The sequence below is a fragment of the Rhynchophorus ferrugineus genome, unplaced genomic scaffold, assembly GCF_030347505.1.
Source record: "Rhynchophorus ferrugineus isolate W39M unplaced genomic scaffold, kcgeb_rfMv2 rfM6, whole genome shotgun sequence".
NCBI classification, from domain to species: Eukaryota; Metazoa; Arthropoda; class Insecta; order Coleoptera; family Curculionidae; genus Rhynchophorus; species Rhynchophorus ferrugineus.
Window position 1 is genome coordinate 5,941,261 of NW_027472585.1, and position 16,295 is coordinate 5,957,555.

Below are 16,295 nucleotides of genomic sequence, written 5' to 3' on the forward strand. Positions count from 1 at the left end.
GTTTACAATAAAATATACCAAGCTGCCTGCAGGTAATTTTTATCTGCTGGTTAATATTATATAATTTAACATTAATATCCAACATAATTTATTATTATTGATTAGTATATATATTTATATATATATATATATTTGGTATAAGAAATTAAATAGTTTTTAAATGAAATAAAAGCGTTTATGTTGTAAACCCTTCCCCTACATATATATAGCTTGTTACACATTTTTAAACATTAACGTGGTTAATGAGATTCATGTTGTAGGCACTTCTTTTAGGTGTAAGGAAGTTTCAAAAACGACAATGAAGTGATAGACAATGAAGATGAAGAGGAATTTGACTGACATTGACACTGAGCTAGATGCCATAAATAGGGAAACAAGCCCCTGACTCTGTAGATTCAAAATGTATGTTCTGCCAGGTACTATTATCATAAAAGACAAGAGGAGAACTCTAGATATGTGATTTTTGCAAGTAAAATAATTAATTTCCTACAATTACCAAAGTTATTTGATTTCTTACTAGATAAGCATTATATGAATGTTATTTTTTAGATAAGATGCTTAAGTTCACATTTACAGTCCATATTTTAGTAACTGTTATTGAAGAAAAATATAAAAATGTGACTGTGTTATCTAAAAATATATTACTAATTAATATTACATTGATAAAATGTTGATTTTTAAAAAGTTTTTTTTTACTCTTGACCCAAAAGCAAACTGGAAGCCCATATTTAGTTACTTTCCTCTACTGTTGGTCAACAAAATAACAATGAAAAATCACTACATAGTATAAAACAAAGTCGCCTTTTCTGTCCCTATATCCCTATGTGCGCTTAAATCTTTAAAACTACGCAACGGATTTTGATGCGGTTTTTTTCAATAGATAGAGTGATTCATGAGGAAGGTTTATATGTATAATACATGCATAATATACTAAGGCAACATTGCTAATTTTAGAGGTTTCTAACGTGATGTCGTAAATTAACCAATTTTTTTAGGCTTATTTAGCAATTAGCAAAAACGCTGCCTAACACTACGAGTTAGATCAAATTAATGTACTACAGTATTGTACACCATAAAAAGGTCTACAAAAAAGTCAGCGATGGTATATGTTTATCTTTTAGGGATAACCCACATTAACCATTTTTATTGTTTACTTTTTACGTGAGAAAATGGCTTATTTACGAAGCTATTTTAAGCAATACGGCATTAATCCTTATCGAATTAAGTACCTTAAATACAGTGTGCAATTAATATAGATCAATATGGTTCCTTACAGCATGTAAATTAAACAAATATTTTCGGAGATATTACAAATTTAAAATTTGCGTTTAAAAATGTGTAATGTAATAAAAATTGTATGAATTTAGATATTCCAAAGATAGCAGGAAATCTTCATAGTAAGTATAGGGGAAGAGGAATTGTTTTACTCCAAATTTAATGCGTGCAGGCCAAGGGCAGTAATGAATGAACCAAAAATACTGGATCGATTTTAATCATGTTTTCATTGAGTGACATAGGCATATATATTTTATGCCCGTGCAAAGTCGGAGCGGGCCGCTATGTTTTTATATACAACGTTCATATTTTTTCTGTAGTGTATTTAATTTAGTATCAGCATTGCACCCGTGCGAAGCCGGGGCGGGTCACTAGTGTATATATATATATATATATATATATATATACATATATATATATATATATATATATATATATATATATATATATATATATATATATATATATAGGTTGTTACACATTTTTAAACGTTAACGTGGTTAATGAGATTCATGTTGTAGACACTTCTGTTAGGTGTAAGGAAGTTCCAAACAATTGACCTCCGCTTAGAAGAAAGGCCAGACAAACTGACTACACACGCACACAGGCAAGCGCCGATATAAACAATGGACCGATGTTGTAAGCCCTTTCGATTGTCTGATCCGTCGGTAGAGAACATTTGAATACGTCAACGACTCCGACTGGTTTAGATCGCCGGCAAAAAAGCCATTTCTTTCACCATCACCGCCCGGCTACAAATTTATTATTAATTTTTAATTAGCATCGCTATTCAGCCGCATGCCTAATCGTGGTCCCGGGCAGCGCTTCACGCTGAGCAAAACTCGATCTTCTTCACTTTTTCGAAGATCGTTTTCGAAACCGTTACGTTTGACCGTCAGAGAGACTTTTGCCAGATTGTTATAGCGATAATTTTTTACGATCTATCTGTGCCTCTCCGAATCTGGTAAATGGTTCAGGTTTTTTTTTACTACGGGGCGATTTTATGGGCGCATTGTCGCAGGAATTCGCAGGTTCCACGGCGATCCGACTAGATTTATTAGGTTCATTGTTTTACGCGAGGTTATCTTGGAATCGAATTACGATGTTTGTGATTTAAAGGAGATAAAAAGGTAAAAATTACCATGAAACTGTCTCATTTTGTCCTTTCCTCGCTCTTACAATGTCTTGTTTTGTTGGTAAGAGTATTTAAAGAATTAATAAGTATTTGAATTAATTTCAATAATTTGTGATGAAACTGTAAAGATACTATAGGGGAAAGTGACAAAATGTGGGCTACTGATTTAGTATAGGCTAGAAATAATCTCAATAACAATGAAAAGACGCAATAAACGAGAACGGGCTAGCCGATATTTAAATTACTGTTGGTTTATTTTACTTTTTCATAATGGCACCGACAAAATCAAAAGAATCAAGGAAAAATTGTGATGTAGAACAAATAGTTCGCGAAAAGGAAACGGGTACCCTAAAAACAGCAAAAACTATCATAGTACCAAGAACGACTTTAAAATGCTTAAGACGAAAATTAAGCTTAATCCAGAAAAAGCGACTATCACGACATTAGGCAGGAAAACAGTGTTAGGTACACAGTCATGTCCCAGGCATTTAGAAGATGGAGGAAATTAAAATGATCCCAAAACCTGGGAAGTCACCAAACGAAATAAAAGCCTATAGACTTATATCACTGCTGCCAGTAATATCTAAGGTTTTTGAAAAACTCCTGTTGAAAAGAAGAGATCATAGAGAGAAAAAACCTAATACCAACACACCAGTTTGGTTATTATTGAAAAAGCCTACGAAAGTAAAAATGTATGCTCAGCTCTATTCTTAGACGTAGCACAAGCCTTCGATAAGATTTGGCGTGAAGGACTGGTTCATAAACTACAGAAAATGTTATCAAAACAACACACCGAACTGTTAAAATCGTACATTACAACCAGAATGTTTAGAGTCAAACGAGAAGGAGCTTACTCTACAATAAAAGAAGCTAAAGCATAATGAAGAAATGAAGTGAGTGAAGTAACGAAGAAGCCTCACGAAAATTACAGGCAGTGACAATATAAATAATTGGGCACAAGCTTGGAAAATAAGAATTAATGAAAGTAAATCTGTACATGTCCAGTTTACCTATAAACAGACCGTACAAGCACCAATAACACTAAAACCATCCTTCCATATAGCAACAACGTTAAATATCTTGGAATGAATCTTGATGCAAAACTTCGCTGGAAGGAACATATAAAGAAGAAAAGAGAAGAACTGGAATTGAAATATAGGAAAATGTTCTGGTTAATTGGAAGAAAATCACATTTATCAGTACATAATAAATTGCTATTATATAAGCAAATACTGAAACCTATATAGACATACGGAGTTCAATTATGAGGATGTTCTGCAAAGAGTAACATAAATAAAATACAAATTTTTCAGAACAAAGTCCTGAGAGGTATTGTGGGTGCAACTAAGTACTATAGGAATGATTACGTACATCGAGACCTTCAGATACCCACAGTCAGTCAAGAAATAAAGAGAATTACACGGGGGCATGAGGAAAGACTCCATTCTCATGAGAATATTGAAGTACTGCAGCTTTTGGATACCACCAGAAAAGGACACAGACTCAAAAGAATCAAACCATCTGATTTTGTGTAGTGAGGTGCATATAAAAAAAATACAGCAGTAACATGTATAAACATTATTTCAGTAGAGACTGAGATAGGGCCGATGGGTCCTCCTAGTTATACACATGTCGATTATGCCGGGCCAGAATCTGACACTTGGATATGTGATTACATATCCAGTAATGATATACAATTACCAAAAGTATTTTTTAGATAAGATACTCAAGTTCACATTTACAGTCCATATTTTAGTCACTGTTATTGAAGAAAAATATAAAAATGTTACTGTGTTATCTAAAAATATATTACTAATTAATATTACATTGATAAAATGTTGATTTTTAAAAAGTTTTTTTTTACTCTTGACCTAAAAACAAAATGGTACCCCATATTTAGTTACTTTCCTCTACTGTTGGTCAGCAAAATAACAATGACAATTACCCTCCTATAATTCCTTATTTCCTTGTAAGGAGTATTCAACTCCCATCCTGTAAGAATTAATTAAGTATTTATATAAATTTCAATAATTTGTAAAATATATATGTACAATATAATTTGTACAACAACTCTAAAAATATTTTACTGTTGTTCTGCAAAATAACCAGATAACATGATACCTTTATAGCTTCCTGTAGTTTTTATATATCTAACATCTGCAGTCCTGAGAAAAATACCTGTATAATCTCGAAATGTAACATAAATAAAATTTTTATCGAGTTACATAGCAAGAAACTGATTTATGTATTTTATTCAGTTGAAAGATATGTTAAAACACGAAAAATGAATTTTATCCTATTTTTGGCACCATCGTAACTGATAATTACAGAGTTAAAAGTCATTAATATATTAACGAACCCGGCAGTCAATAAGTCTCTACAAATAGCTATGATCAAATCAACGAAGTATCTGACTTGAATATTCATATTATGGGAATAATTTATTGAAAACTACGGCATTATTAATTCATCAATAATTATCACTTAATTCTATATATAATTAGTTGTTCCTAGATATTATGAATGGTGATATTATAATAATAAACATTTAAAAAACGTTAATATAAAGGTGTGAAAGAATGTAGCGAGTTAAAGTCAAACTAAAAACATATTTAAACAAAACCACCTCAATATTTAGTTTATAAATTTTGAAGCATTGGTATTTTTGTCTATTAAATATTATAAATAGTAACATTATAATATACTGGCTAACATTTTTTTAATTAAAATATTCGTAATAGCTTGAAGGAGCTAGTCCAGTCTAGAGATTTAAAAAAACGATTATTTCCTATTTTTTATGTTTTAATAATATGACTGTCTTAGTATCGTGTGTTTTTTTCAAAATTACTACTTACTTAGATTCATATGAAACGATTTGTCACACGATTGAAATTTGGTGTTCTATTCTATTCTTCGTTATTTCCTTCCCTATACATTCATCTATCGTATCAAAGTAACCTAACCGTTCAGTTCAGTAACCTAACAGTTCAATTGAAAAGTCACCGGCCTGACACATAGATGGCGTTACTAGAATTATATCCATATGCTTTTTAGTTAGCTCTAACCCTCAAAAGATGCGTGTATAAATTTGACAGCTGTCGGATCATTAGTTTGTGAATTCTAGCATTTTGAGTGAAGCAACTTTTGTTATTATGAAAAAATGGATAAAAAAGAATTTCGCGTATTGATAAAATATTGCTTTTCGAAGGAAAAAAACAAAGTTGAAGCAAAAAATTTGGCTTGATGCCGAGTTTCTGGACACTGCCCCAGGAAAATCAATCATTGGTATGCTAAGCTCGCAAAGATGTTGTCTACCGAAGAAAACATTTAAAAAATCCACAAAATGATTTTGTATGACAGTAAATTGAAATTTAATAAAATAGCAGACACTCTAAAGATATCAAGTGAACCTGTATATTATATCATTCACGAATATTTGGGTATGAGAAAACAAGGCCGAGTTGATGATTCTGAGCAGTGTTTGATCAAGTGTAATAAACCCGAGTTTTTGCGTCGATATGTGACAATGGATGAAACATGGCTCTATCATTTCACTCCGTCTAACTGACAGTTATCCGAGTGGACTGCACACGATGAACCCGCTCCAAAGCGTGGAAAAACATAACAGTCAAGGTTATGGCGTTTGTATTTTAGGATGCGTATGGAATCATTTTCATTGACTATCTTGAAAAAGGGAGGACTATCAACAGCGACTATTACATAGCGTTACTTGACCATTTGAAGGACGAAATCGCCGGAAAACGGCCGCTTTTGAAGAAAAAGAAAGTGCTGCTTCACCTAGACAATGCACCGTGTCACAAGTCAGTGAAAACGATAGCAAAAATCCATGAATTGAGCTTCGAATTGCTTCCTCATCCACCGTATTCTTCAGATCTGGTCCCCAGCGACTATTTGCTATTCTCAGATCTCAAAAGAATGCTCGCTGGGAAGAAATTTTCGTCTAATGAAGAGATGATAGACGAAATTGAGGCCTATTTTGAAGCAAAGGATAAATCATACTACAAAAATAGTATCGAAAAGTTAGAGGGTCGCTATAATCAGTATATCACTCTCGAAGGGAATTATGTTGAATAAAAAAACTAATTTTGCCAAAAAAAGTGTTATGGTATGCCGGGGACTTGTCAATTGATCTATAACAAAGTATGGATTTTTACAATTTTATATAAATTCAAAAATTCATCACTAAAAGTGCTATATTTCCAAAAATAGTTTAAATTTTGAAAAATCCTTACATTAGGTTAATTTTCCACATATTTTTTATAACTCGAAAAAACACTGATTTTTAATGACTAGAGAAAATATTTTAATATATTGGCCCTTGTATCTATTTTTAAGTTTAAACAAAAATACTAATATACAAAAAAATATATGTTTAAGAAAACATTTTAACACATTTTATGTTAAAGTTATTTATATTTTAACCGAAAAAAAAACCCAAATGATACCATGAAACTGATACAAACATAAAAACACAATACTTACGATTCTTTGATCCGAAACCATGTCCTCCGGGGTTACAGATGGCACGCATGCGCCCAGTCAAACTTCTTGTTGACCGATGATGAGCGTTGATAAGGATTTTGAGACGAGAACCATCTGAAAACTCTCACATCTCGAATAATTAAAAGCAACTAATCACAAAACTTGGATGACGTCCTCTCTCGAAAAATGAAAACCATACCAATCCTCGATAAAATGATACATAATGGTAATTTAGGAGCATCTGTGATTATAAATTAGAACCGAAATATTCCGAGAGGAATTAGAAGACATAAGCTTTGTGGTCAGTTGGGATTTTAACAGCGGCGTCCATAAAAAATCTTGAATATTATATTTAATTTGTATTAAATGATCTGTACCGCAAGTTATATCGGACTATTGTACTCTTAATATATTATTTCTTGTTATTAAATTATTGATACGTAATCAATAATATTAATTACATTGGCAAGAAAATAATTTCGGTTCTTAAAGTACGTTTATTATTTGCCGTTTATTGTCTCTATGTCTATATAAGGTACATAAAATTTCATAATTATAAGAAACTAAAAGGACAATTAACAATGAACTCTGAACAATCGATGATTCAAGATGAGATAATGAAAGAACATGTAATAATATCGAACAAAAGGAGTTTTTAACGATTGGTCTTTTAGATTCCCCTTTGTCTTATGATATTGGGCAGACGTTTTAACACATTCACTGAAAACTCCAGGGCGTAACAAAGGAAACTCGGTTTTTTGTTCAAAATTGGCTTTACTCATCAATGTAATCTCCATGAAGAGCGTTACAATCATTCCAGCGCCGCTATAACATTTCAATACCACTTTTGTAGAACGGTTTATCTTTTGCCTCAAAATAGGCCTGTCACCAGTTGCTGCTCACTCAGATGACGATCGTTTTGATTCCGGAGTGAAGTGAGGGATCCACGTTTCATTCATTGTCACATATCGATGAAAAATTCCTGTTTGTTACGTTTAAACATGGCCAAGCACTGCTCAGAACCATCAACACGTTCTTGGTTTTGCTCAACAGTGAGCAAACGCGGTACCCACCTTGAACAGAACTTCATCATAGTGAAATTCTTATTCAATATAAAACCAACACGTCCTTTTGATATCCCTACGATGTTAGCTAACTCACGTAACTTCACTTTGCGATCATTCAAAACGATTTTGAGGCATTTTTTTTCTTTTCTGATGTTATCACCTCATTTGGACGCCCACTGCATTCTGCATCATCGACGTCTCTACAACCAGGTTTGAAATCCGCAAACCAACGTTTTATTGTTGCTGCTGATGGAGCGGAGTCCTTATAACATAACGCTATTCAAACCATTGCTTCGCTTGAACGGCATTTGCAGATGCAGTGTAAAATTAAGATACGAGATTGTGTTTGATCATTTGTTTTGAAAATATCCAAAGTAGTAGTGTCACAAAATCACAATAACTCACAAACTTATTAGTAGAATATCATGAAATTTTAACAGCTTTCTTTTGAAGGTTAGTATTAAATAAAAAACTGGTGAATGCAATAAAACTAGTGCCATCTATGTGTTAGGCCCGGGAATCTTCAGTCAATGTTATTTGTTTTCATAAAAATTACACAAACTTGTTTCTAAACTTTCAACAATACTATTGAAACAATAGCTCTGTTATCTTAATTCGTTTGATCATTTCAATTTACTTTCCCTAAAAGCATGAAAAATTATATAACCATCAATAACATTGTAGTAAAAGACATTTAAAAATAAAATTAAATGGATTTTAATTGTACGTTTTTTATAAATAAATAATTTTATACCAAAAAATCGAAATTACTTGCTCGCCAGACTAAATCTCAATTATTATTACGTTGTACTATTCGTGATATATCATCATCATTATCGAATACAGAACCATTTTCCGTTCTTTTTCTGAACACCTCGAACGAATATTTATCTCCAAGCCATTCTTATCAACAGGGCTTTCATTTTCCGTCTACGCTGCTGGCCCGACATCATAGATACCAGCAAAGGCCACAATGGCCCGCACGCTGGTTCGCTGGAACCCGAATGGTACCCTCGATGGTGCCGATAACAGTCGGCATGGTTACCTGTAACGAAAAAAAACAGTATGTTAACAAGCTGAAAACATAAAAAACGAATGGGTTGATATTTATTTGTGATGGGGCTCGGGATTTATCATATGGGACTCGCGTGGTCAAAGATGTTCTTAATGGAAAGGGGTACTGCAAGCGATTATGTCTTCAGAATAACCGGACGGTTGAAATATAAATTATAAAAACATATTGTACTCATTGTTTTTACATAAACTGTAAAATTAATTGATATTGGATGGTGTAATGAAGAAATTATTAAATATAGTGGGGCAATATTGCAGTCAATTTTTTAAATCAATCTTATGTCCATATTAGACTGAGATTAATACCTAAAAATATCATACTACAATTTATATAATAAAATTTATGACGAGTTGTTAGTAATTATAAAACATTTCTATTATTTGGAGATAATTATGGTTAGTTCAGGTTCATTTAGTTAATTTTAGAAAAATTGGTACGATGTATTATTGCATTCAAAAGCATTGTTTCCTCATTTTTTAGTCTAAATTGAAATAACGTGAGCTAATAATATAAAAATCGTCCCAGTGACGATTTTTATCTCTTTTAACTTTTACTTTTTTTAACATGACTAACGACAGCTATCCACTCCATATTTTGTTTTCGACAAAATTAATAATATATATATTTCAATAATAATAGAGAAATAGAGCATTTTTTTCTTCATAGACACTTCAAAATTATTGTTTTAAAACGATAAATATTTTGTGTCCCTGGACACAAATAGCATTAACGATATTTTCGAGATAGAATCATAAGCTCTGTAAATGGTTACAGTTAAAAAAAGCTCAACTCAACTAAAACAAAAAACGATAAAAGAAATATTTAAACCCGCCATTAAAAAACCAAGATAATGTTAAAAGCCACTCTGATTTGCCCAGCAGAGCCATTAATGTAGGAATCCGGTCGGCTTCAGCTTATTTTAAACCTTATTTTAATGTTTTGTACCAAGCTGTAATAAATAAACCAAAAATAACATAATATTAACCAGAATAAAGGTTTATTCTTAGGCTATATATAATATAAATGATAATTCTGCATTCCTTTTATTTGAATTAACACTGATGTGACAACGATAAGTGATACCGCTAAAAAAACAGAACACATACAATGTGAATTTGATGTTCTGATGTTGAATGCCAAGTTCTTTTTCTTGAAACTATACCAAATAAACTAACAAGACATTCGTTTTAGCTCGTAATACTATTTAAACACTCGGCAGGTTTTTGGTCAATACTGTTCAGTCGTTTTTTTTTTCTAAGAACGCAGTATTGAACACATTCTGAATTAATTAACGAGAAACTAAAACCGTTACTAATTTAATGACCTAACACGATTCTTTATCGATATTTGTACAGATGACATATAGATATTAACTAAAAATTTTATAATCATATTTCGTATTCGTATTTAACACGTACTATTATCTTGGTCACACTCTATGTCACAATGGTCACATTGTACATGTGAGTTCATGAAAACATGACATCATTTTTACAATTTACAGCAAATATATTTCATATCAAAAAATAAATAATAAATAGTAGTCATAATAATGCTTACATTTTATATAATTATAACAATTTTATTGTCCAAGTAAGAACAAATTCGTTAAAATGTCATCAATTAAAAATTTAATAAATACTTGAGGGGTTCATTTCATTAAAGAAAAAAATTGTGTGATTATCAGTGTAGCGACCTTGAAGCATATCGAATTTTACATCGTGGAATAACGGTCAACAAAATACCCAGAAATCTAATCCCAGATGTTGAACACGGGCGGGATGCCAGCAGCGCCAACTAGAACCCGATAATGAATAGCTGGCAACCCCGAGACGTATATTTGGGATGTTATTGAAGGGTATTTCCAATCATTCAGTACTCGACTATCGTTTGGTTTAGACGTGCCACCATCGACTGCCCAAGCCTCGTCTCCAGATAACACCGCTGCCATCCGTTTTATCATTTCTATTTTTATATTTTTATATTACTTCAATAAATAATGGTCATAAATTGTAAACGCCACTGTTTCATTTCGTTTTACCTCCATTCACCGAGCCACATCTAATTTACCCTAAATCCGAATAAATATATTGGCCTTAAGGTTTCTGAAACAAAAATGAAACAACATTTTTACAGATTATATTTATTTCATTCATACAATTTTATTTAATAAATTTATTTCAGAAATTAAATTGTCTAATTTAAATGTACTCGCCAGACGGAAACAACTTGCACTTAAACTCTACCAAGTGTATTGGCTTATCGGGCGCAACTCCAAGTTATCATTAGATAACAAGGTATTGCTGTATGAGTCTATACTCAAGCCTATTTGGTCATATGGAATCCAATTATGGGGAACCGCTAGCAAGTCTAATATATTAATCATACAACGGTTCCAAAATATAGTGTTGCGTGCCATTATCGGTGCCCCGTACTATGCTTCAAATGAAATAATACAACGCGATATTCCTCTAGAACCAATAACAAGTGTCAGTGAATCCCAATGTACTCGCTAATCAGCGAAATATGCGAAGTGACAGTTAAGTGCGTAGACTAAAACTATTTTATACAGGAGATCACTTAATGAAGTGATTTTTTACGTGTCATGTATATATAATATAAACATATAAACATAACAAATACTTATTAGCCCCTGGACAGATTGCGGAACCACTAATCTGGATGTTGGGCAAAGTAATACTTTTCTATAAAGACCCCTATTGAGATTTCTCTCTATTACTCTATATGTTTAATGCAGTGTCATCAACTGACAGTCGTTATAAGAGTGAACCCGAAAACTAGAATCACACGGATTGAAGAGCTGAATTCAAGGAGTTAAATAGTATTAAGAATCTTTATCATCTATTCGGACCAAAAAGTTGACACGAATTACAAAAAATATTATCAGGTAATTCTTTTTTGTAAAATTAAGATTTTAAAACAAGCATTTTTAAAATAATCAATTAAAAAGTGTTTCAATCAGTACCTTTAAGAAAGTTTATAATAACTTGCTAAATCTTCAATGTTGCTTCAATGTCGTTAACTAAATAGCCCTGCTATTTATAACTCATTATAACTACATTAGGAATTTATCTGCTAAAGTATTCAAAATTATTCTCCATATTTTAGAACAACATTTATGTAATTAACAATACATATTTTACGTAACATATGGCGGACGAACATTTACCATATTTACGACAACGCGCCATTTTGTTTAAAACTAGAATCGAAAATTCGTCCCAACGTTGCCCCAATGCTACAACCAATCGATTTAAATACACTGTCGTAATACCATAATTAGTCGAAATCTAACGTTTTCTATAAGTACCAAGCAGTGTGTTTACTGTTTTTTGTTAATTCGCATCAAAACAAGTTATTTTATACCAGTCAGACTGGTTCTAATTTAGTTAAACTTGCAATAAATTAGTTTTGTAACAGTCAACTGTTATTGTTCGTTTTATATATAATAGTTTTTTAATTATGTTCTGATCTTTAAACGCAGGAACTTGGAGGCATTTGTTATAGTTTTCAAACCATTTTATTTAACTGCCGGCCTTTACGTTTATTACCGATAATCTCAAAAGCTTTTGAGAAGATAGAACTATACATAAAGAGATTCAACTATATAACAGAAAAAAGAAAGATCATTCAGTCAGAACAGCAAATTGGGTTTCGCAATAAGCATGGAACAATTGGACATGAACCTAAACGCCAAAAGATATTGTTCAACTGAGTTCCTAAATATATCTCAGGCCTTTGATAATGTAGGGCATACGAGGTTGCAGGTTAAATTAAAGAAACTTCTCCCTCATCCGGATTATGAGCTACTAAAATCTTACCGCACAGACCGTTATTCTACACTAAGACAAGGCGATGAGCATACCAAATTACTTGCAATATATTCAGGGCTTCCGCAAGGTAGTGTACTATAGGTCCAATACTTCTATATCCAGCTGATCCAACTACAATAAAAATAACCACTATGGCAACATACGCAGATGACACGGCAATCTTAGTCTCACATGAAGATTTAGCCATAGCACCAATTAACCAACAAAGACACCTAAATCAACAACAAATGTGACTGAAAAAATGGCGTATCATATAACTTTTACGCTGCGTAGAAGAACATGTTCACCAGGCTATATCAATAATTGTTCTAAACTGTCGGAAGCAGAGGATGCTAAATATCTTGGTATGCAATTAGATCGACGTCTAACTTGGAAAACACCTACTCGCCAAACAGAAACAACTTGGACTTATACTCTACCAAATGTATTGACTTATCGGGCCCAAATCGAAGTAATCATTAGATAACAAGATATTATTGTATAAATCTATAATCAAGCCTATTTGGTCATATGGAAATCAACTATGGGGAACCACTAGCAAGCATAATATATCCATCATACGACGGTTTCAAAATAAAGTGTTGCGTGCCATTGTCGATGCTCCGAACTATATTTCAAATGAAGCGAAACAACGCGATACTCCTCTAAAACCAATGACGAGTGTAATTCAACGTGTTTGTGTGAAGTACTTCGAATGAGGGTCAGTGCATCACAAAGTAGTCGCTAATCAGCTAAATCTGCCAAGTCACAGTGAAGTGAGTAGACTAAAACGTCTAACACCATTCGATCTGATTATTGGTCATCTATAGACTTTAGAATAAGCTTTAAAATAAGACTAATTAATTAAAAGAGTATTTTGTATAGGAGATCACTTAATGGAGTGATTTTCTACATGTCATGTATATAATATATAAACATAACAAATGCCTATTGCCCTTTCAGCAGATTGTGGTACTACTAACAGTAATTAAAAAATTATTTAACTAAGATTTTACTCGTCAGCATTGCGTGTCAAAGAGCCATTTATTAAAAAAGACATCTTACGTTAGATGACCCGGTAAAAAGTGTCATCAACAACTATTTTGCAAATATTTTCACATTATTTCAATAACCACAGCCACTGTATTGTCAGATCCGATGACAATATTATAGCTGTCAGATGGTATTCAGTATTTTGACTAAATCAAAAGAATTGATGGTCTGAGACGGGCGGTTTTGTAACACGAATTTTTACTACAGACGAGACAAGGCTACACTATTACAATCCCGAAAGCAAGATGTCGTCTAAAGAGTGGATGAAGAAGGACGAAGGGGCGCCCAAGCGAAAACAATTAGGTCTGCGGGTAAGGTTCCGTGTATGGTGTTCTGGGACCGTCGGGGCGTGCTGTACGTCGATTTCCTGCACATCCAACTTACCATTAATGCTTCATACTACTCTAACCTTCTGAAAACACACGTGAAACCCGCTTATATTCTTCTCAGAATCGGAATAAGGGTGGGAGGTACTGGAACATTTTCCCTATAATCCGGATTTATCACCCTGCGACTACTACATATTTGGAACACTAAAAGAAGCCTTTGGAGGTCAAAGATTCAACGCCGACGACGAGGAGTCCTCTACTCCGAGTTGCCCAAGGAATTCTTCGGTACCGGCATCAAAACACTTCCGAAAAGATGGACAAAATGCCTAACTAGTGAAGGGAAATACCTGGAAAAACTGTGCATTTTTGTAAATTTTTTCAATAGTAAATAAACGTGTCAGAGTATTTGTCTTGATTTCTTTGCCACTTATGTACCGATTTTCAAAATTCTTCTTTGGTTGGAAACCCACTTCAAAGTAATCCGTTGGTAGTAGTTAAAATAATATTGTAAATAGATAAATAGGCTTAGGTAGGTGTTAAGCTAAACTGTATGTATATGGTAGAATATAAAATACGTGTAGTAGATAGTTTATATAAGATTATTATTTATTTTTATTTAATTATTAGAGCGACTATAATATACATATTGTATTTTAAAACGTTTTAATTGTCTTAACAATCTAAGTTTGATTATATTTTACCTTTTAGTGAGTTCCTTATTTATTTGTCGGTTCAATTTTTTTGTTAAAAATATTGTATATACTGCACAGTGCCCTGACAAAAAAAATATCCAACTGCACGGTACATAATTTGTAACGATCTTTAGATTTCCTGAAACCGTCGTGAAGCAATCGCTACCGGAGCCTGTAATTTTCATCAGGAATCCGTGGAAATGAATCACGTCATCATCGTCGAGGTGATAGGCGGTGAAAGGCTGCTCGTCGATCCCACTCGTTTCCACGCTCGATGGTGTTCTTTCCTAATTATCAATCTCTGTGTTTGATTTATCTATTTGCGGACGTTAGATCGGAACAATAAGGATTCTGTGCAAACAGGAACACGGATATATTGGGTGAATCAAATAAAAAATTGTTTAAACAGTGGTACGCGTGGTGCGGTACTAACAGAAACAATTAATCAAACAATACACAGGAAGCGTACACTACGACATCGCGGATGTTGAAGTGTGATATTATTGTCATATATATAACGGACATAATCGAGACCATTATGATAAGTTTTAGGGGGACAATAATTCAGAAACTGATTTTTAAACATGGCCGAAGAGAAAATAGATTTAGCTTTTGAGACAATATTTCTCAAATATCTAGATGTCTCTACTTTAAACATAATATAATGGCTGAAAAGTTCCGGGCGTAACGAAGAAAACGCAATCTCCATCAAGAGCCACACAATCACTCCAACGCCACTTTAACATTTCAATACCACTTTTGTAAAATGATTTATCTAGATAAAATAGACCCCAATTTCATCGATAACCTCTTCATTTGAGCATAATTTCCTTGAGCGGTAAGTATTTTTTTAAGGTCTGCGAACAGCCAATAGCCGCTGGAAGGTAAATCTGGCGAATACAGTGGATGTGGGAGCAATTCGATGTTCAATTCATGTAGTTTTGCCATAGTTTTGATTGACTTGTAACAAGGTGCGTTGTCTTAATGAAATAATCTTTTTTCTTTATCATATGCGATAGTTTCTATGCAATTTCGGCCTTCAAATGCTCCAATAATGCTATATAATGTTCACTGCATGCACATCCCAAAATACCGAGGCCATAATCTTTCTAGACGATTGTTATACTTTCGGGTGCTATAGAAGAGGCTCGCCAGTTGCTATCCACCCATATAACGATCTAAAGTGAAGAAACAAAACAAAAGAGTGAACAAAATGCTGCGCGACATAATGCTACTTAACCAAGACACTTGGTTTGGACTGCTGTTGAACCAGTTGAAAATCATGAAGTTGAAAATGTTTCAACAATTATGCAATAAAAAGAACTTAAGTGAA

At 33.0% G+C, this 16,295-nt stretch overlaps 1 protein-coding gene across 2 annotated transcripts in view; it reads right to left on the minus strand.

Moving 5' to 3' along the window:
- Nucleotides 1-16,295, minus strand: part of Egfr (Epidermal growth factor receptor) — a 178,162-nt gene that overhangs the window by 91,901 nt on the left and 69,966 nt on the right. Inside the window, exon 2 of one of the 2 annotated variants that reach the window (XM_076407792.1) lies at nucleotides 6,914-9,025. The exons of the other annotated variant lie outside the window; for it this stretch is intronic. Coding sequence (XP_076263907.1) covers nucleotides 6,914-6,962 — 49 coding nt within the window. The 5' untranslated portion in view covers nucleotides 6,963-9,025. The remainder of the gene's footprint in view (nucleotides 1-6,913; nucleotides 9,026-16,295) is intronic. 2 annotated transcript variants of the gene reach the window in all.